The sequence below is a fragment of the Stegostoma tigrinum genome, chromosome 17 (assembly GCF_030684315.1).
Source record: "Stegostoma tigrinum isolate sSteTig4 chromosome 17, sSteTig4.hap1, whole genome shotgun sequence".
Lineage (NCBI taxonomy): Eukaryota > Metazoa > Chordata > Chondrichthyes > Orectolobiformes > Stegostomatidae > Stegostoma > Stegostoma tigrinum.
The window spans coordinates 30681626-30705335 of NC_081370.1; the positions used below are offsets into that span (position 1 = coordinate 30681626).

Sequence of the window (23710 nt, forward strand, 5' to 3'; positions counted from 1 at the left end):
GCAAATATAAAAAAAACCCATATGATTCAAGTGCAGTCGTTCAACAAATATAGTTTGAAATCCAGTTATTTTCAACAGGATTCAAGAATAACTTGTGTTGTCAGAAATTGCCATGTGCCTCTTAAAGAGTCAACAATGAAATCAAACCAACAGTTTATTCACATTAGCTCAGTTGTAAAGCATTATTTAAAATTGATGAGACATAAAACAAAAAAGGTTTAAGAAATACCTCTGCATTGCATTGAGGTAGCAAATCTCAGCAGGGTGATGATACAGCATTGTGTGGACTTAAGAGGAGCAGAGGAAAAAAAAAATTGTCAAGCTCCTGGTTCCTTCCAGATATTGAGCTGACTGTACAGTGGACACTGACGACAAGATCAGGCTCACTTGTTACTTATTTCACACCCAAGATAGTTCATTAACTCTGTCTAGGCTTGCACATGAAATGTGCATCATTTGCATTAGATACTGGACAGTGCAATGCATCTCAACACCACACCTTATTATTAGTCAAAGCTGTAAAGGCAGGAAGGGAAGACCATATGAACTATGCTCACTTACCACGGGGATAACATTTTCAGCCATGTCTGGAAAACGGACACTGCATGAATGTAGTGTTCTGACCAGAAGCTGCCGGTACTTGTCTGTGTCTTCATGTTCTGATACATCATTTGTTTTAATTACTTCCTTCTTGAGAACTATGACAAGCTGTGTGACAATATTAAACAGTAAATTTGTTGTCAAACACAAATTTGACATTCAAAGCTAATAATAAATAAAACTACTCGGATACTATGTGGCCATACCTCTTCAACATTGCGTGATGAAACGAGATCCAGTGCTAACTGTAACGTCTTTTTGCGTACCTCCAAATCTGGAGTGCTCAGAACACGGAGGACATCCATCACCAAATCCTAAAAGGTACATTATTAAACTCATTTAACATAGAAAAAAAAGCATTATTTTAAATGTTAAATTTCAAAACTTTTCACTTTCTCTGAAGATGATAGGCATTAATCAAACTTACGGTTAGCTGAAAGTAATTTTTGAGCTTTTTTTCCAGAAAAGGTGCAGATTAGGGCTAATTTCTTATATAGGTAGGACATAATTAATCACATATAACCCAAAATGAACTATTAACATTGATTATCAGATTAATTATCAAATGCAAAAGGCGGTAACCGCCTGAGAGGGGTTACCAAATCTTCACATCAGGGATTTTTCTGCTTTCTAGATAACTAAGAACATGAGAAGTTTCACAAGGGAAAGTGAATATTCTGCAATTAAAAATGACACACTGCAACTCCAAAAACAGTTGCTTTAAATGGGATATTATGTATTTTTCCTACCTGTTTTCCGGATACATGTACGTTTCTTTTATAAATGCTTTGTAAAACTTACGGAATTGAGACTAGCTAAGAGGAAAAAGGAAGCATACATAAGGTCTAGGTGACTGAAGTCAGACGAAGCTTTGGAAGAATATCGGGAATGTAGGGCAAATCTGAAACAACGAATTAAGAGGGCTAAGAGGGGACATGAGATATTGTTAGCAAACATGGTTAAGGAAAATCCCAAAGCCTTTATATTCATACATAAAGAGCAAGAGAGTAACTACAGAAAGGACTGGCCCACTTAAGGACAAAGAAGGAAAGTTATGTGTTGAGTCAGAGAAATTGGGTGATATTCTTAATGAGTACTTTGCATTGGTATTCACCAAGGAGAGGGACATGACAGATGTTGAGGTTAGGGATAGATCTTTGATTACTCTAGGTCAAGTCGGCATAAGGAGGGAGGAAGTGCTGGGTATCCTAAAATGCATTAAGGTGGACAAGTCGCCAGGTCTGGATGGGATCCATCCCAGGTTATTGAGGAAAGCGAGAGAGGAAATAGCCGGGGCCTTAACAGATACCTTTGTAGCATCCTTAAACATGGGTGAGGTCCCGGAGGACTGGAGAATTGCTAATGTTGTCCCCTTGGTTAAGAAGGGCAGCAAGGATAATCCAGGTAATTATCGACCGGTGAGCCTGATGTCAGTGGTCGGGAAGCTGCTGGAGAAGATACTGAGGGATAGGATCTATTCCCATTTGGGAGAAAATGGGCTTATCAGTGATAGGCAACATGGTTTTGTGCAGGGAAGGTCATGTCTTACCAACCTAATAGAATGATTTGAGGACATGGCAAAGTTGATTGATGAGGGAAAGGCTGTAGATGTCATATACATGGACTTCAGTAAGGGATTTAATAAGGTTCCCCATGGCAGTCTGATGGAGAAATTGAAGTCAAATGAGGTCCAGAGTGTGCTCGCTAGATGGATAAAAATCTGGCTAGGCAACAGGAGACAGAGAGCAGTAGTGGAAGGAGATTTCTCAAATTGGAGACCTGTGACCAGTGGTGTTCCACAGGGATCTGTGCTGGGACCACTGTTGTTTGTGATATATGTAAATGGTTTGGAGGAAGGTGTAGGTGGTCTGATTAACAAGTTTGCAGATGACACGAAGATTGGTGGAGTAGCAGATGGTGAAGGGGACTGTCAGAGATTACAGCAGAATATAGATAGATTGGAGAGTTAGGCAGATAAATGGCAGATGGAATTCAATCCGGGCAAATGTGAGGTGATGCATTTTGGAAGATCTAATTCAAGAGCGAACTATACAGTAAATGAAAAAGTGCTGGGAAAAATTGACGTACACAGAGATCTGGGTGTTCAGATCCATTGTTCCCTGAAGGTGGCAACACAGGTCAATCGGGTAGTCAAGAAGGCATACGGCATGCTTTCCTTCATCAGACAGGTTATTGAGTACAAGAGTCGGCAAGTCATGTTACAGTTGTATAAGACTTTGGTTTGGCCACATTTAGAGTACTGTGTACAGTTCTGGTCGCCACATTACCAAAAGGATGTGGATGCTTTGGAGAGGGTGCAGAGGAAGTTCACCAGGATGTTGCCTGGTATGGGGGGTGGTAACTATGAAGAAAGGCTGAGTAGATTAGGATTATTTTCATTGGAAAGATGGAGATTGAGGGGAGACCTGATTGAGGTCCCCAAACTCATGAGGGGTATGGACAAGGTGGATAGCAAGAAACTTTTCGCCCCGCCCAGAGTGGGGGACTCAATTACTAGGGGTCATGAGTTCAAACTGAGAGGAGGAAAGTTTAAGGGAGATATGCATGGAAGGTTCTTTACGCAGAGGGTGGTGGGTGCTTGGAACACGTTGCCAGCGGAGGTGGTAGATGCAGACACGTTAGAGTCTTTTAAGATGTATCTGGACAGGTATATAGATGGCCAGGGAGCAAAGGGATACAGACCCTTAGAAAACAGATGATAGGGTTCGACAGAGGATCTCGATCGGCGCAGGCTTGGAGGGCTGAAGGGCCTGTTCCTGTGATGTAATTTTTTTTGATCTTTTCTTTGTTTTGGATTCTATGTTATCAAAGTTCTGTCACCTTACTGTCTCTTTTCTGCTGGAACCTCAACACTTAGTATCATCACAGTAAATCTCTAATCAATGAGCTTGGCCTCCTCTCTAAAGTAGATGCCAAAAGCTAGCACTGCTTGTTTGATTTTCTACTTCATTCACAAAACCAAAATAAAACAATTGCTTGAACATTATTCTTTTTCATCTAAATTTCAGGTTCTGAGATACTCACCCATTTAAAATCTCAACTAACATTCTCAGCTTCTCTACTCCACTTAAAGCCTTTGAACACATCATATATTTCACTCTTGATTTGCTCAATTAAAATGCATTCACCTTAAGCTTCTAGGGGAAAACAAAGCAAAGCAAGACAGTTGGTGCAAGTAAAGAATGCACATAAGTGAGATAGTACACACGAACAAAGGAGGAAAAACAAGTGAGCATAAACAAGATGATCTTCAGAGTGCCTGAACTGAAAAAGAACTTCTGGTGACCAGTCCTAGGTTCATTACCTGCAGCACCCTTTCATGTGTAGGATGTTCCCGGAGATCAATCAGGCGATCAAGAACAATTAGCTTGACATTATTATCACTCTCTTTAATAATCAAATCAATGTAGCACTGTGCCGCAGCCTAGATAAAGACAAAGGAAATATCTATTAACTTTTCATTTCAAAATACGAAGTTTCGAGATTGTTCTGTCATACACATATCACATTTCTAAAGATTAGTTTACATATATATTGCTTTAAAAGCAGTTCTCTGGACCAGGAATGATCAGGTCAAACATCATAAAGCAGCACAACTTATTAAAAAATAACCTATTCTGACATGGGAAATCTGGACATATTTATAAATATGTTTCCAAACCATGTAGTTATTACACTTCAGCAAAAAAAACTGCTTGCTGATGATTAACGTGGGTTCTGCCATAGCCATTTAGCTCCCAACTTCTTTACAGCCTTGGAATCCAAACACGGACAAAAACGTTCAACTCCCTAGACAAGGTGAGATAAGGTGGGTGATGACCTTTGTCATTAACGTAGGACTTTATTGAGTATAACAACAAAGACTGCCGACAAAACTAGAGTCAATGGGCATTGGGGGAAATCTCTCCAGCATTTGGAGTCATACCAAGCACATAGGAAGATCAGTTCTGAGGAAGGGTTACCAGACCCGAAACTTTAACTGTCTTCTCCTTCACAGATTCTGCCAGACCTGCTGAGCCTTTCCAGCGACTTTGTTTTTGTTCCCGATTTACTGCATCAGCTGTTCTTTTGGTTTTTACATATGAAGATGGCTGTGGTTGGTGGTCAATGATTGCAGCCCCAGGTCATGACGGGGGTTTCTCAGACATGGTGAATGTACAAATTCCACACGGTCAGTCACAAAACGGTGGAATTGAACTGGTATTGTGAGGCAGCAGTGCTAACCACTGATCCACTGATCCACTGGCAAAGATGCTGGCTACTAAACTTATGGTGAAGCTTTGACACAGTTAAACAGAAATAAAAGCCTTCCCAGATGGTTTTGGTTACTCTCAAGTAAAAGCATTTATTTTCATACACATCTCCTATACAATGAAAATATCACACAATTGCTATACAAGAATAAAATTATATTTAATCAATACAGAATGATTGCATTTTAATTTTGACAAGTGCGAGATTTCAGCCTTTGAAATAGGCCTTTATTTTGTACCATAAAATGAGTGAATCAGAAGTTTTGCAAAAACACCTCATAAAATCAGTACCTTGATAGCTGTTGGGGCACTGGACAATGTGACTAACGTTCCAGCTGCTTCATATTTTACTGCAGGGCTTGAAGACTGAAGTAAATTGTAGATACAGCGGATAAATCGTGCTCTTTCTGTTGGATTGGCATGGCATACCTGAGGTAAAATATACAGTTAATTCAAAGAATAAGGAAATAAATGTTAATTTCCTAGAATTTATTGTATTTTGTATTGGGAGAAATATTTTTAACTACTAGATGACAAATTCTTCCACATTTTCAACAATATTTTAGGACAGAGACAAACACTGCTCACTAAGGATAACATCTATCTAGAAATGGAGACTGGCTCAAATAAAGATTAAATATTTATGACATCAAGCAATAACACACAAATACACACACACACACACACACACACACACACACACACACACAGACACACGAGGCTGCATCTTTGTCACCTCACCTTATAAATCAGCTCAACAATAACCAGCTGCAGAATGTCTCCAAAAGTGTGAACCTGATCAATACACGTACTCAGGTAATCCAGGGCTCGGTCCTAGAGAAACATTAAGAAACAGTGTTCAAAATAATTGCTTCTTGTAAAACTGTAATTTTTAATCTGGGATCTACTGAGAGTCCTGCAAATATAATGACCATTTACAGCTCATTTTTGCAAACTGAACTTTGATTGGTTAAAAAAGATAGAGATTTCTTCAAAATATCACACAATTTTATTTTCGAAATGTTTTTAAATTGATAACTCCCATACTTTTCACAGGAAAGGAAACTTTGCAAGATTCATAACAAAATTTCCAAGAATTATTGAATTTAGTAAACCAATACAGGATTAAGAAGATTAGAACAAGAGTACACACTTCATCCTATCAAGCCTGAACCACCGCCATTTGTATATGTCAACTCTGTACCTCAACTCTATGCATTAGCTTCCTAATCCCTAAAACCCTTGAATAAAATCAGTCTTAGTCATGTTTTAACTGTGCATACAACATTTCCATAGACTTTATCTTCTGCTTTTTTCCCGCTAAGTAGTTTTGAGATTTGTGAAACTCAAAGCAAGCAAAGACATTTTGTCAATGCTTTTTGCCTTGGACTCATCAGAAGAAATGGAAGAAGTCAAACATCAAACTATCACAATTTATAAAACTGAAGAACAGGACTGGTTGGCAAGTTGACTCTAATTGGATGAAACACTGTTGTATAAAAAGCAATGGGGAAAGGTGCAAGCTTTTCATATTTTGTTATTTGTTTTGTTTGCAATTATTTCCGATTAACACAGCTCAAAGAAGATGACAGAGCATCCATGCCACAGCAGCAGCTACATTTATTGTAAAGAATATAAGCATTTTACCTGATCGGCATGAATCAGCATCATAAAAGCATTCCGTTTACAACTTGCATCTTTTTCATTAACCAAGAAATCATGAATCAACTCAGGAGCATCAGGAATAAGGTTCTCGAAGTTCCTACAAATAAAAGCAGTAAGTGACTTGCAAAATCAATGACCTGAAAACACAAACAAAATCTGCTTTTTGTTTTAAATTCAAAAGAAAAACTATCACAGATTTTCATACTCAGATTTGCATAAAGCTGCCACCTGGAATCAGATCAACATTTAAGTCAAATATTTTCCTTAAAAGAGCAAAATAATTGAAGCACTTTGTTAGAAATGCCTTGATAGAAATACCCAAGTTGAAATTTTGGTTTCTGTCCCTCGAACTAAATTTCAAAGAATGCTCACATTCATTCTAAGTTTTGGACTAACTGGTCTTAGGGACGTTGTTAAGGCACTTAGTTCTATTTCAAGGCAAATGTTTCATCAAAGTAAGTGTGGTCTGATTAGAGACCAAAAAGTTGATACTTTTGGGGAAGGACAGGCATAGCTGTGGTACTATATGAACATCTTGCAACTCACTTCATGACAGAACAATGCAGTGAAACGAGGAAGAAGCAGTATGATAGAATAACAAAAGAAGGTACTTGAAAGATTGCCAATTCTCAAATAGGTCACTTTCTGAGTATCAGTTGCATCCTAAGCTGCTGAGGGGCATCTGGAGATCTGGAGATTTGAAAAGGTTACTCCCTTGAGAAGTCTGGAGAAGTATGACTACAAAAGTCAGCACTGATGATAAATGATGTTTGGCTAAATTGATTCTTTGATGAGGTAACAGGTTTGATGAAGGTAGAATTTCAAATATCTTTTGAAGGTTCATACAGTTGAAGTACCACAAAAAAAGTCGTGGTAGAAAATTTGGAGTTCGTGGGACTAAAACGAAAGGTGCCAATGAGGATGCAGGAGTAGTAAAGGGGCATCAAGTGAAAAATGTTATGAATAGTTGCTGGGAGGAAGTAACAAATAACATGGTTTAACAAGACAAAGGAGCATATTTTGAATGGTAGGATGCCAGAAAGTAGAGGCCTTAAGTGGGACCTTGATGGGCATGCCCATAGATCCTTGACAGCAACAATACAGAGGTAAATGATTAAGAAGGCATATGGGAACTTGCCTTTATCAGTCAGGACTTCAAACAGAAGAGCAGGGAGGTCACACTGGAGCAGTACAGAACATGGCTTAGGCCACAGCTGGAGTACTGTGTACAGTTCTGGTCGCCACATAATAATAGGAAAGATGTGACAACACTAGAAGGTGCAGAGGGGATTCACCAGGATGTTGTCTGGGATGGAGTCATTCAGCTTTTAAGAGATGATGGACAGGTTTGGGTTGGTCTGCTTGGAGCACAGAAGACCTGATCACATTGTGCTAAGTTATGAGGAGCATACACAGGGTAGACTGGGAGGAATGTTTCCCTTAGTAGAGGGGCCAAGAACTTGGCAGTACAGATTTAAGATAAGGAGCAAGAGGCTGAGGGAGGATTTGATGAACTTAAGGAATTTGCGGTGTTGGGTGTCTGAAACTCAATGCCAAAATTAATGGAAGAGGCAGGAATCCTCAAGATATGTAATGTGTATGTTGCTGAGCACTTGAAATGTCATAGCATACAAGGCTATGGGCCAAGTGTTAAAAAATGAGATCAGAATGAAATTAAACGCTTGATGACTGGTGTAGACACAACGGGACAAAGGGCTTTTCTTCTTGACTCATGCCCTTGGAGTCGGTATTTATATTCATAACTATATTAATCCTTTGAAGATTGATATATTAGGACATAATTTAAAAATAACCAAATACTATAAAATTGGAAATAAGGATAGTAAACTACTTCACAAGGATATAGATTGGCACAATTGGCAAAAATACAGCAAATAAAATGTGAAGTGATACATTATTCCAGGAAGTTGGAATTTTTCATTAAAGCTACAGGGTCAAGCACATTCAAGTGCACAGACACTAATCTTTTTAGATGGCAGAAAAAAAATGAACCAATCTGTTGAAACGAAACTCTTCAGTTCTGAACATTCACAATAGACTCAAAACATTAACTCTGTTTCCCTCTCCATTGAGATTACCAGGTCTGATTTTCTCCAGCATTCTCGGTTTTTGTGGTTGAAAAACAAATGGGATCTGTGGATTTAACATCAAGACCTTAATTATAAAAGCAATGAAGCTATGCTAAACTTGTATACACCACTGTTTCAGTGTTTGGCTCAATTCTGGGGTATCACTCTTCGAGAAAGATGTCATGGCCATACAGCACAACATCGACGGCTGAAGGGCCTGTACTGTGCTGTAATGTTCAATGAAAAAATAAACAATTAAACGATATCAAGTGGAAGGGATTCCAGTTACATTGAAAAATGAGAAATACTGGTATGTCCTCCTCAGAGCATAGAAGGATTAGAGAACATTTAACAGTTGGATAATAAGCAGCTGTTTTCAGTGGTAGAAAGGTCATTAATCAGAGGACAGAGATTTAAGGTCGCTGGCAGAAAGCTGGAGGTAACATAAGGACACTGTTCTTTTTAAAAAAAAAAGACAGCTAGTTGTTACCTCTGGATGTTAAAGGGGTGATGAAATTAGATTCAACAGTCAAAGTAGATTTTGAAAAGTGCTAAACAGGACAGGAGAATATCTGCTGGGCTATGGAAACAAAGAATGGTGGAATGGGGGGGCTGTGTCATTCGAATTTGTTGGAACGCAACACAATAGTTGGACACAGACCAGTTTGGCTAAATTCCCTCCTCTGCAAAATTAGTCTAAGACTCTACCTGTAGATGGTGTAGATAGCCAGCACAGCATTTCTGCGTACATAACTGTGCCGATGTTCCAGACAGGCACGTATGGCTGGCATCAGTGGTTCTAAAAGCTCTGGCTCCTTTAGTTTGCACAAAAAACGAAGCGTGGATCCTCGAATAAACTCATTTGGATGTTGCAGATCCTGAGAAAATTCAAACAAGACGCTGCTAGTATTTTTAAGCCTCAGACAGCGCACAAGGGCACCAGTTGTGGAAACACTACTGGTCTAGAATTTTCATTTAGTTCTATTTGCAACCATTCATTGAAAATTCACTAAACCAGTATAAAAAGATTGATATATCCTAATTGCAAATTATGCCTTGCACAAATCAAGTTCCTACAGTCAGTGTTAACAAACATTAACAGTGCACTGAAATTTGGCCTGCCCATAAAACTTGCTGCACTCTTGGAAGAGTTCCTTAAAGTTGTGCCATGCTTTTGTTTTGGCAAGTCAACTTTTAAATTTGTCACAATATACTAAGAAATGAAATCCTGTGTATCAATGTAACTTGTAAATGATTCTATTCAGTAAAATTGGTTGATTCACAGGTGTTGAGCAAAACGCAGATTGAAAACGTTTTATGATAAATCTATTTTCAACTCTATGACGAAAACCTCACCAGGTTACCACTCTCTTAACAAACTTAAACACATCGTGGAAATTTTTGAGAATATTGAGATTTTTTACAATTTGATTGATTGCTGTTTCATTGTCGGTTTTGAGTTTGACTGTACCAAATGAATGGGAAGCTTGCTTAAAAAATACTTAGTTCTTCACATTACCATAATTGTCTCCCAGATCCTAGAGTGCACAGAAAGCAAAACTTCTTAGTCTAGCATTTTATCTCATTTATCTTATCAGTCTCAGGCTTTTCTACAATTGCACTATTAAACCAGTAACACATAACAGATATTTTCCTTTATAATAAAACATTTTTATAAATGTATCATCATTGGTTTCTGGATATATTCACGTAGTTGCCTAGAAAGAAGACTTCAATCTTTCTATCTGGTGAAAGTTAACTTTAGTTCTTGAGATGAAAGGGCAGAGTTTTAAATAAATTCCCTACTGTAGATTGGTTTTAGTCCAAACTTAAAATGTCACTTTTTGGTGAATTAGCATTTGAAATCCACCGTCTAATCCAATAGTTCTTTTACATTTAGTCTGTTCTTACTAATGTTAAACCACTTTATTCAAATTATTTTATTAGATCATGTAGAAATATTTCCTAAAATTGATTTCAAACTTAAGAATAAACTGCATTTTGTACCACTCAACTTTTTCTTTTCTCAAACTTGATTCTAAAAGATGAACCATGGCTGTTGTGTTTTGAAGATGTCATGTACAAAAGTCAACAAAAGAATGTCAAATTCTATATTTGTCATTTTCTTGACAAAACATTAATCAAACGTTGCAGTAGAATGATATTTTTGAGAAGACTGGAATCATTCAGTAGAAACAAAGTTATTCATTCAAGAGCTTACTGTTCAAATTCATCATGTACTGGCAGCTCTTCTCAATTACTAAATTATTCAAATCACAACTCTCCATTTACCTTTCTGTAGGCATCACAGACAAGAATCATCTCTTGCAGCAACTTCCCATCAGGGGTTGTTTTAGGGACAATCTCCCAAAAGACAAGCAGAAGCTTTTTGATTGTGTGATCTTGCAGCGGTAACACAAACCGAATAATCGTCATCAGGAGCCCTGGGAGCTTCTCTCCATTTAGAATCATGATAATCACCTTCTTTAATGCATCAGTCTTGGTCTTCACATCTCCCTTTTCTGAAGTGGGGTTGGAGGGAAAGAAGAGAACATTATTCTGAACCATAATGACAAAGACACGGAACAAAAGACCACGTGCTTTATCATGAATGTGCCAGGTCTCTGAAACAGCCTGATTTTTAGTCCCAAGTTCTGTTCTTTCTCCATTGAGCAGCAAATTCTTCTCCCTTCAAGTAATTATCAAATTCCCTTTTGAAGTAAAAGTCAATCTACTTCCATTGTTGTTTCAATTAGTGCATTTCAGACCATGAAAAAACTGCATTTTTATTTGAAAATATGTTTTCCTTGTCACACCTCAATCTTACAAAGCCATAACATGTTTTTAAAATGTAGGTTAAAAATTTTAAAGGTTAGAGCAGTCATGACTGTTCTGGTGCACCAAACAAGGCAAAGAGATTTTGTTCCATCAACCAAATGGAGTAATTGAAAGTGTGTCCTTTTTCCGAGGTATTAGAAAAAGTATCCTCAAAGTAACAAGGAGATATGGCACTGAACAGGACTTCTGCATGTTTCAGACGTCACATTTCAAACTGAGGAATAAAATGTACAAAAATGTATATTTTATGCATTATCCAAATTTTGTGTGTGCCAGCCCACTTCATTAAAATAGTTAGAAATTTTAAACCATTTTAATACAACCAGTTACATGTGACTTAATTAGTTACATGTACTAGGTTGAATCTTAACTACAATAGATGAAATCATTGAGATGCAAATGTAACAGCTAACTTCAGTAATGTTTTTGCTAAGTTATCAGAGATAATTAAAAAAAAAAGGGATCATGCAAGGCCTTAAAATATTGGCCAACATTAGATTAGCATTGCTTAACATTCAGTTGTAGCCGTAAATAATTAAAAATGGTTAAAGATCCACCCCACAAAGTGGTGCTTGAGACAACAAACACCTTAAATATTTTGTCATTGTTGAAATATTCTGATCTCACTGTTCTGGATTTTGTACATTCAGACCAGTTACCTTTCTCAATTAACAAGGTGTAGAGCTGTATGAGCACAGCAGGCCAAGCAGCATCAGAGGAGCAGGAAGGCTGATGTTTCGGGCCTAGACATTTCTGAAGAAGCCTTTAATGCTGCTTGGCCTGCTGTGTTCATCCAGCTCTACACCTTGTTATCTCAGATTCTCCTGCACCTGCAGTTCCTATCCGTGAAACAACCTTTCTCAAGTATCATTTTACTGCCTTGTTAATTGAAAACAATAAATACAACCACATATTCCATATCTGACTCTTTCCTAAAACTGCTTTAAGTCACAATGTTAGCCACATTTTCCAGCATATTACCTATCTGAAAGGATGATTATTTTGCTCAAAAATGCCAACTATGTCTTTTTCCATTTTTACTTTATGTCACAAGTATATATTACTTAGTTGTAGGATGTAAATCCAATTTCCTGAGATATGAAATGCAGGATTTTTAGAAATGAAATTGGATTGAAATATTGAAGAAAAATTATCCTCCATGAAGCAGCTCATTATTGATAAAATCTACAACAAGCAAAAAAAAAAATCAAAATCCTGGGAATCCTCAGAGGGTGAAGCAACATGTTGGAACCAGGGACTGGTTAGTGGTTCAGATGTGAACTTTTAAGCACAAACATATTGAAAGGAGAACAGCACTTAATTGTGATATAACGACTATTCAGACAATGCCAAAAATCAAAAAGGAAGGGAAGAAAGAAAGGCAAAACAAAATAGAATTACCTCAACTGTGTTAATCTTCTAAAGTGCAAAGGTCAAGATATTCCCTATTCTTATGTTAGCTCCGTTCTATGTTCTTCTCATGCGCAATACTTTCTAACTCTGATAGAAGGGTCCACATCTGACACATTATTTTTGTGGTTGCCTCCAGAAAAGCCACTTGAAATAGAGACCTTCTGGCTATTTGGGATTTTATTTCAGATTTCCTGAAACATTTTTGTTAACACTAAGACTTGCCTACCCCTGATGAAAGCCTTCATCAATTCAACTCTCCAAAATTTCAAAATCCCCTGCGTATCCTAACTTGTTATTTTTTACTTTGGAGATAATAATGTGGATTGACCTATATCTGTTACATAGTGTTCAGGCTGAGGGTCACTTGTAGTGAAAAATTTTTCACCTGCCTACCAGGTGGCACATGATAAAAGGTTTTCCAGTGATAACAGAGCTGCCACTTTACCTTCCGGGAGATCAATACTTCTGCTATTGCTAACATAAAAATGAAATGATAACCCAGGTCAGCCAGGTACAGAATTAGCATCCCTATAAAGAGGTACACTGGACTCCCAGTGCTGCTTAAAACGTAAAACACAGGGTACAGTGAGATATGAGTAAATATGAGTTAATTACCCAAATCAATTTTCAGGCTAATTTCATTTGGTGGTTCAGAGTCCAAAGAAACATTTATGAGTGTATAGCATATGTTTTCTGCAGCTGTCATGATGCCAGTTTTCCCAGGCAAATCAAAAGCAAGAAATCAGGTAACCTGAGCGTTCAGGGTATCTGTGGATAGAAAATTTTACAAAATTATTTGTTTAAAATTCTCTACATTAAAAAAAACTATTCCAATATATGTTACACCATCAACACATGCACTGACGCAAACTGGGCAGCCAAAGTGATTTGCTTACCATTGATGTCAAAGAAAGCTACCGCAAGATCAAGAATCTTTTGTGGTGGAGTTCAACTTTGCCCGATAATAAATTTTATTCTCCTGCAGCTATAGGGATCTTGTGTTCAGAAATAGTGAGGCAACTGAACAGACTAAGTATTTAATAACACCGACAATTCCTCATGGATGGGAAATCCTAAAGTTACCCAATATCCTTCACAAATACATCATTTTGCAGACAAAGCAAAGATAACAACACACAGAAGATTAAGGCAGGTGAGATATCAGACTTTAAAAAAAATGCAATTCGGGTTCTAAAACTTTATAGAATTTCCAGTATCACAATGGAGGGATTTGGCATCTCACAAATGTAAAATAAGGTTTTCAGAAGCAGGGAGGTTGTCCCACAATAATTGCAACTTCATGTATAAAGATAAAGTCTTAGCATCACCTTTCTCAAAAAAGTATTACCTTTTCAATGTTCTGTCCAAAATTAACAGCATAAAAAGTGTATGCTCACATCATGCAGTGATTTAAAAGATTTTCATCAGTAAGGAATTCGCAAGTACAGTCAAAGACAGAGTGGGAATTGGTAACAATAACTTGTGGGTTTCTGTTTTTAACCAAGATGCTAGAAATTAAGTTAGTCTCATCGAGAAATCACAATGAAGCCTGACAGTTTTACCATTGTTGCATGTGCACAATCTGGACCATTCTGTACAAATTCCAAATCTGTCTAGTACATACCAATGAATTCTCATTCAAAAAACAGGATCACCTGTTGGTTTGATTTCTTTTGATATAAATTACTGAGGCTGCCCCAAGTGTCACATTATGTTCTCACTATCAACGAGCAGATAGCTTACAAATCTCAAAGCACTTCAAATAAGCATACTCAGAAAATGCAAATCCAAGTCAAGAACAAAGATACCTGCACGAGCTTGATGGAACAAAACCGTTTCAAAGGCACATTAAAAGCAGTGAGACAGGTAGAGAATACAGATGTTCAGAAAGGGCACTGCAGAGCAGACTACAAAATTCAAACACACCATAGTCGCGTTTGGGAGTTGCAAAAGAAGCAGAGTTCAGTGGAAGGCTAATAGCACTGACAAAGATAAAGCGGTTAAATTAATGGACAAATTTAAGGAAATAAATGAGAATTTAAAATTCAGAGCTTTGGGTGATAGGGAACTGAGAGAGCTCAGTCGTGACTGGGATATTTGAGAAATTGAATCTAGTGTAAAAAAGAATACATGCCGGAGTCTTGCTTGAGGTGAAGTTCGCATGTAGTGAAGGACCAGAGGTCAGCCAGGAGTGCATTCATATAGTTAAACATGGAAGGGACAAAGGAATGGACGAGAACTTCATCAGATGTGGATGTAGCTGGGCTGCATTACTGAGATGGAATTAACAGTTTTTGTTCGGTTGGGTTTAGACGTGGTAGAAGTTGAGATGAGTTGGTCTCAACCCATAACAAGTTGGCAAAAGGAGGGAACTGATATTAAGAGGCAGCAGTACGGCCCAGATGATGGCTTGCTCTGCTTAAAGTTTAAATGAAGGAAACTTAGTATTATCCAGATTGGATATCTGACAAATAATCTGGCAGAGACAGTGGGCAGTGAAGAGGCATTTGGAGAGCGAATTAATATTTAAAATAATATCTCTTACACATTTAAAATTAAAATCAAAAAACTAATTTTAGTTGCCTTTCACCATCAACTGGAAAAGGTACTTGGCTCGTACATGTAATTATTTTCACAATTTCACGCTAAGAGTTCACCCTCTGTAATGGGTAAACTCTTTTTCCCCAATTTTGTTTTAATAGGTTTTGTTTTAGCAAGTTTATATCACAGATATGCATGATTTTGACACATGCTTGACAAGCAAAGTACAAGAATAGAGTACAAATCTGTGAAAAATGCCCAAATTTATGTTTCATCTGCGATAAATTCAACATAGCCTTGTAAGTTACATTATTGCGAACTTTTCTGTACATGAGTAAAAGAAAGCATTCTGTTCAGTATATACAACAAATCTAGACAAATGTACAAAACCACACCCTACGTGGGCAAAATACTTAAGATTTGTAGCTAAGTTTCAATTAACCTGTTCTGAGATTCTATGACACATGTCTAGGGCAAGTGAAGCTTGAACCCAAGCCTACACGATCCAGCAGTAGGGAGACTGCCACTGTGCCACAAGTGTATCTGGTCGGTTGAGAAACTGAACTTTTTTTGAGTTCTGTTTCTAATCAATGCGGATAAAATACTTGAAAATATTTCCAAAAAAGGTCAAAACCAATAAGATAATTTAAACTTTAGTTTCCTTTGTAAAACATTTACACTTTCAAGAAAATCCCAAAGACTTACTCAGTCTTTGTCATTCTTGCAAATTCTCTCTCCCACCCCACACAGATCAGTTGTGGAACCAAGGGCAACAGACGCAGCTGGGAGATCAGTCGAGTGGCAGGTGACAAAAAGTAGGGATAATGGACAGGTACTCAAACTGGCAGGATGTGACCACTGCTGTCCCACAAGAATCTGTGTTAGGGTCTCAATTATTCACAGTATTTAGTAACAACTTGGATAACAGCAGAAAAAGTCAAAAATTCAAATCCATTGAAGATCCAATGTTTGTCAACATTGTAGACAGTGTAGATGATAGTATAAAATTACCAAGGGATACTGATAGAGTAGGTGATTGGGCAAAAATGTGGCAAATGGATTTCAATGTAAGCAAATGTAAGGTTATTAAAACAAAGGGTATTTCTTGACGATACAAAGGCAAATATAATGGACTTCCGCAGATACTTGGACCTCTTCAAGATACAGTTGTAACATTTAAAAGATGTTTAATTAATTACAAGAATGAGAAATGTTTGTAGGGACATAGGCCAACCGCACGCAGACGGAACTAGTTTAGTTCGATATTATGGTCAGCCTGGACTGGTTGGATTAAAGGGTCTGTTTCCATGCTGTATGACTGTATTAAGAGGGAAAAGCGGGGTACATTAAGGACACTATTTCCAATGATTGGAGATTCTAGAACGAGGGGCCATAATCTGTGAATTAGGGACAGATCATTCAGGAGAGATGTTGGGAAGTATTCTGAAACCTTATAAAGGATAGTAGAAGTTTAGAACTTTCTTCCATAAACTGCAGTTAATAATTGATACTTTGAAATCTGAAACAGATATATTTATTAAGCAAATGTATTCAGGGACATGGACCAAAGACCATAGAGTTAGATCACAGATCAGCCATGGTCTCACTGAATGGTGAAACAGGCTCAAGGGGTTGCATGGGCGACTCCTGTTCCTATGCTGGTAGTTTCACTATACTTAATGAACTTTCCAACTTTTCCCACAATATCTCACCCAAATTGCCACGATTCATACAAGCCTCAGCAGGAAATATCAGCAAGTTATTCAGAAGTCCAAAATTTACCTAACCCAAAAACCTTACACTCATAGTTGACTTGCCTGTGTAACACCACGTGTTGCTTGTAACATCCCAAATGCTACTGACATTTAAATGCATTGGCTGAGCACAGAACAGAAACTGTGTATAGGACACTAACAGAATGTATGGGGTCAGCAAATTCACAAAAAGCCCACTGTCAAGCTTTTCACAGAGTACAATATTCATGTCAATAACTAACTTATGCATAATTAAAGCAGCTATATTCAAAAGGGCAAAGTTGATTCTCCCAACATTTCTGGTTGCCCTCTTATCTGGTACAAAGTTTTACGATTATCAAAATATCTATCCACCATTTTGTAGTCACTTTAGCATAGTAAACATTGCAAGATACTTTGCAGGAGGGCTGGATGAGGTCTCAGAGATGAATAACAGCAAGACCATGGGAAAATTTTGAAAACAAGTACATGATTTTAAAGGTAGGCAAAGAGGAGGCTGGAAGAACACGGCAGGCCAGCCAGAGTCAGTGTCCTGAAGAAAGGTAATACCCGAAATGTTAACTGTTCCTTTCCTCCAGAAGTCATCTGGCCTGCTGTGTTCTTCCAGCCTCCTGTTCGTCTATCGTGGATTCCAGCATCGGCAGTTTTTTTTTGTCTCTACATGATTTTAAAACCAAGAGACAGCGAGCACATGGGCAAACATGACTTGCCGCACATTAGGTCATGGACAACAGAGTTCTGGACAAAATCAAATTAATGCAATATGGAAGCTGGATGGGCAGCCAGCCAAGACAGCAATGGAACAGTCAAGCGTATACGTACCAATTACAAAGATGAGGGTTTCGGAAACACATAAGCTGAGGGAATGATGTAGGTTGACAATGTTACATTGGTGGAAGCAGATTGCCTTGGCAAAGAACTGAGTTAGGGTTGAAAATTCAGAGTCAAACATGACACCAAGGACATGCACAATCTGGTTTGGTCTCTAAGTTTTCATGGAAATGGGTGTAGTCAGCGAAAACAAAAGAGCAGCGTTTGTTTTCATGAAGTCCTTTTTATGTCAAGAAACTCCAAAACACAGTTTACAGCAATGATGCACATTTGAAGTGCAGCTAATGTGGTAATGTAGGCAAACAGCAGCAGAGTTGCACATAAGAAAATTCCACGAACACCAATGCAACCAAATAATCTATTCTATAACAGTAACTACGAGAGAAATATTTGACAGGTCATCAGGGATAATTCTTTTCCCTTGCTATTTTGAAGAAAAGTTTCTGTGAATTAACTAAGATGACACTTAGTTGGAGAAAATTTGTCCTTTCAGCACTGGGAGTCAGAAAAGCAGTGAGATAAATCAGAAACAATGCACATAAAGTAGAAGTGAAGTTGAACTGGATGGCACTAGCATACATATGGTACCTGAGATTGTGATTTTGCATTATGTCAAAGAGGTAGGGGAGAAATAGGTAATAGTTAGGGATACATCCTTGCTGAATTCAGAGGTAACACAGGACCAAATAAAAATACCTCATTGCAGGTAATTATTTGGCTATGACTGTGTCGATCAGAATGGAATTGCCCCTGGTTAGTTTCAATCAGCTGGACGATGCAGCAGATATGCTGAAGGAGGATAGCATGGCCAACGTTGTCAAAGGTTGAAGGCAGATTAAAAAAACTATGGAATGATTACTTATCATGGTCACAGTCATATAAGTTGCCAGTTGTAACTTTAATAACAGCTGACTTACAGCAGGAGCAGAAGGTTAATTAGTGAGCTTCAAACATGAAATTGTAGGAAAGATGGGCAGCAATTTGGGTGGTGACAGACATCCAAAGGTTTCGGAAAGGAATAGGGAGATTGGAGATGATGCACTGTGTCACAAACGGCAATAGCATTTAGCTATGAGCCATCACTGGGACATATCATAACACTGTAGTTTACATCATGGCTTTTTAGAACTCTGCCATTTGTTTATCAATAGCAGGAACTGAAAGGACTACACGGAATTCAGAAGCAGGTCACATCTCCCTTCCTGAAGGCCATGTATTCACCAAAAATATCAATATCATATAATAAGAGGTTGACAAACCATTTTTTCATACAGCAGGTAACAATTAGAGAAAAAAAAATTTACGTTTGCACTTTGATCTTTTATCTAATTTTAAGAGGATATTTCACACTCGAAGTAACTGAGATGTGCAGTGTAGTTATCAGGCTCTCAGGCACATTGTATTACTTAGTCATGAAATGTAGTTATTTTCAGGTAATATTCTGTCATTGGAGCTTTATCCTACATTTAAACTACACTTGCGTTTTACAGAACATTTAAGTATATCATATAGTTTGAAGCCAATGTAAATAAGGGACTTCATTGTTGATTGATACAATATTTAAGTTCAAAACTTCAATGCAACTTGCTCAAATTTGCAAATGCTAAATTATGATGGGCAAGGAAGAAACTCAGAAAGTGAGACAAGGGACATAAAATGTCCAGATGAACAAAGCTATGGCAGATGATGTTCAATATGCATGAAGGAAAATCAGATATATGTTGTTTGCAAATAGCAGGAAAGCTGAAGGAGACCAAAGTGTTTCCACAAACTTGTCACAAGATGTACAACTAAACACAAAATTCAAACCACAAAACCAATAAAATGATGAACTGCTGTAGGCACAAATCAGAGTAAGTCATGATCTAGCTGACAGCTGTCTGATCAGCTCAAAACTTATGATTACTGTATCTAGCTCTCACCACCAAATCACAAAAGGAATATTCAATGAAAGAACAGTGATGTTAATTCATAGAATTAATTAAGTCAGAATTATGAAGTACCATCAAGATTTCAGGTTTGAAAGAAAACCTCCAAGGAGATCGAAAAGGTAACAAATTCGGAAATGATAAATGGCAAATTACATTAAGAAATAAAGTGCAAAGTTAGGCAAGAAGACAAATACAGATTTAAACCAGAAAGGAGGTCTTATTGATAAGGAATGGAATGGAATCCCAAATATACTGGAGAAAATTATGATTCCATTTTAAAATGCACGCTGAAACTGAAGCTTAAAGCTTTTCTAAATGAAAGAAAAATTGGTTGACCGACGCTTCTGGTAAGCGATTATCTTATGCACAACTTGCTAGCAAACTTCACAAAACAACTCGCAGAAATTCGACCTTTCGATTTTTCGCTGTTAATGTTTATGTAGCAGCAGTTTCCTCTCGCTCAGTGCTGGGCATCCCGACAGTTTAAAAGCTGACCTGGCCATTTTGACTACTTGGCACTTTCCAGGACCAGGCAAGTTTTACCTGATTGCAAAGTCATTAGATTTGCAAAAAGGCATAATTCAAATGTTAAAGTGAAGCCCAAAGGAAGTGAACAGAGAACATTATGCTGCGGAAATATTAAGCTACATGCTTACACGGGGACCCTTCACTTTTGTAAAAACATCGGCTTCTCAAGGATTATTCAAAACCTCATTTGATTTTGCTTCAATCTAAAGCCGAAGAGTCAGTCCAGTCCATCTGAGGAGGGAGCAGGACCGCTCCCTATTGTGATGTAAATCTGCTCCGGGAAGCATGAGTGGGGCCGAGACAACAACAAAACCCGGCCTTAGGCCGCGGCCAGGAACTGGCAACCTCCGCTGCCAGGCGACGGTCTTACTGCACCTGGTCTCCAGAGATGAGAAGAGAAGGCCGGGTCGCTGTATCAACGGCGGCTGAAGAAGCGGGGAGGGGGGAGGAGGAGGATGATGATGATTGTGTGGAGGTAGAGGAGGAGGAAGCCGATCTCTTCCTCCCGTTGTCCTCCAGCTGACGTGGAACTGCAACCTCAATGATCGACGGCGGCCGAGCGGTGCCAATAGACACGCAAGCGCGCTCCGAGGAGCCACGTCACAATCCGCAATCGCAGGCAGACTTTCCCGTCCAGAGCACAAGTGTAATCAGGGAACTGCTGCACGAGAGCATGCATCATCTCTACACTATCAGAGCGACTCACTTCATAGCTTCCTTCTCCCTACTCCAAAGGTGCACATTTTTTTTGCCTGTCTTTTTCTTTTCATGCTTTTCTTCCTTTTCCATACATTTTTAAAAACTTTTCACTTCATAGTCCAGAGATGGTAAAAACTGCAGTTGTTGGAGTCAGAATTAGCCCCTTTTCTGAAGGGTCTCGAACCCGAAACATCAGCTTTCCTGCTGCTCTGATGTTGCCTGGCTTGCTGTGTTCCTCCAGCTCCACACTGTGCTACCATATCAGTCCAATTCCCTTTCGAAGACATCGATTGAACCAGTCTCCAGCAGTGTATTCTAGACCTCGAGTGCCGGCTGCACGGATAAAAAAAAAGTTATTTCCTCGTATTGCGGTTGCTTATTTTGCCAATTATTTAATTTTGTGTCCTTCGTCCTTTCACAATTGGGAACAGTTGCTCCATTTGCTCAAATACCTCAAGCACTCGCATACCTCAAGAACAACGTCTGTATCTTCTTTCCTCCCTGGGAACCAGTCAACGTTACTAATGGCATACATAATCTCCAGTCTCCCAGGTTGCCTTGATCAGCTACAGTTCGTCCATCCTCGCAATATGTCCACAGCAGACACCAGCGCTTTCGTCCAATACTCATCCCTGGAACGTCTGAATAACGAGGACACGTATGTCAAATTTCCATTTAGTGACTTTAGCTCTACCTTCAACACCATAATTCCAACCAAACTCATTTCCCAATCCTCCGAGAGCTAGGATACTCCTCCCCATTCTGCACTGGATCCTCAACTTCCTGAGCAGCAGACCACAATCGTAAGGATAGGTGACAGTACCTCCTCCATGATAATCCTCAACACCCTGAAAAGTTGTGCACGCAGACCCTTATTATAGTCCTTATATTGTCACAACAGTGTAGCCAAATTCAGCTGTAACTCCATTTACAAATTCGCTGATGACAACAACAATGAGATAGAGTACAGAAGAGAGATAGAGAGCTCAGTGGCATGCTATAAAGTCATCAATCTCTTCCTCAATGTCAGCAAAACGAAGGAACTGGCCATCAATTTCAGAAAGTGAAATGGAGGATATGCCCTCAGAGATAATGGGAACTGCAGATGCTGGAGATTCCAAGATAATAAAATGTGAGGCTGGATGAACACAGCAGGCCAAGCAGCATCTCACGAGCACAAAAACTGGAAGCTACGGGATGAATCCATAGCCTACATACCCCCAGGCGACACCGAGAAATACCTGGGTGCCCGCATCGATCCATGGGCAGGTGTGGCAGAAGGGCAGTGGGAGGAGAAGCTTAAGTCCTGGGTTCAGGGAATACAGGCAGCGCCTCTCCGACCACGGCAACGGTTGGAAATCCTAAAGGTGCATGTCATCCCCAGATTGTACTTCCATATGATCCTAACAGAAGCATCACAAACTACTCTTGTAAAGCTGGACCAAATCATCCGTAACGCCACGAAAGAATTCCTACACCTACCACCTCATACCGCAGACAGAATACTATATTCGAGCTACAGGAACGATGGTCTCGGCGTCCCAAAACTCGAAGTGCAAATACCATCCGCGATAATCCGCAGCTCTTGCGGTGTAACCTATACCCAACAAGAACCACAATATCTAGAGGTAGGCCGTACAGAAACAAACTATGCCGTAGATGTGAGATGGCAAATGAGACCCTACCACACATCTCAGGATACTGCCCATTCGTTAAGAAAGCTCGAATCAAACGCCATAATAAGATCGCTGACCAGTTGCAGAAACACGTCAGTAAGTACGGCTGGACATCATACGTGGAGCCCAGACTATTCGATACACACGGCTCACTATGGAAACCCGATCTCATATTTAAGAAAGACAAGAAGATCGCGATCGTAGATGTCACAGTGCGGTACGAAAATGACAATAAAGCACTGGAAACAGCATGGCGAGAAAAAGTGGAAAAATATAAACACCTGAATGCCGAGATCACGAAACTGACAGGAGGCGAGGTGCCCAGCTATTTTGGCTTTGTGATGGGCGCACGAGGCAAGTGGTCGGAAATGAATAACCGCCTCATGACATTCCTCGGCATCGAGAGATACGACACTTTCGCCCAAAAGACCTCGAGACTCACTTTGTCACTGACACTCGAACTTCTGCAACTCTTCAGTGACAAGTGAGGAAAAACCGCAAACGGTGAATTAAGTCCCTTCACCGAGACATAAGAACATCAAAGTTGCACATAACATCTGTCTCCGTTAATGACAATAACAACCTGCCTCATATAACATCAGTATCACCCGAGCCCTTGGTCTACGGTGACGCTAGAGGCCCGAAACGTCAGCTTTTGTGCTCGTGAGATGCTGCTTGGCCTGCTGTGTTCATCCAGCCTCACATTTTATTATCTTGGAGGATATGCCCTGTTGGTCACAATGGTGCAGAGGTAAAGATGATCAAGCACTTCAAGTTTCTAGGGGTAAATATCAAATAAGCAAAGAGTAGTGATAAACAGGTCCCTTTCGGAATGGCAGGCGGTGACCAGTGGGGTACCACAACGTTCGG

General features: G+C 39.0%; 1 protein-coding gene across 1 annotated transcript in view; it reads right to left on the minus strand.

Annotated features, from left to right (window-relative positions):
• Positions 1–21036, minus strand: part of copb1 (COPI coat complex subunit beta 1) — a 44818-nt gene extending 23782 nt beyond the window's left edge. Inside the window, exons 1-10 of the mRNA XM_048545775.2 lie at positions 20841–21036; positions 13496–13648; positions 10922–11151; positions 9338–9507; positions 6522–6636; positions 5616–5708; positions 5166–5303; positions 3926–4045; positions 807–914; positions 562–708 (exon numbers count right to left, since the gene is read on the minus strand). Coding sequence (XP_048401732.1) covers positions 562–708; positions 807–914; positions 3926–4045; positions 5166–5303; positions 5616–5708; positions 6522–6636; positions 9338–9507; positions 10922–11151; positions 13496–13586 — 1212 coding nt within the window. The 5' untranslated portion in view covers positions 13587–13648; positions 20841–21036. The remainder of the gene's footprint in view (positions 1–561; positions 709–806; positions 915–3925; positions 4046–5165; positions 5304–5615; positions 5709–6521; positions 6637–9337; positions 9508–10921; positions 11152–13495; positions 13649–20840) is intronic.
• Between the last annotated feature and the right edge of the window lie 2674 nt (positions 21037–23710).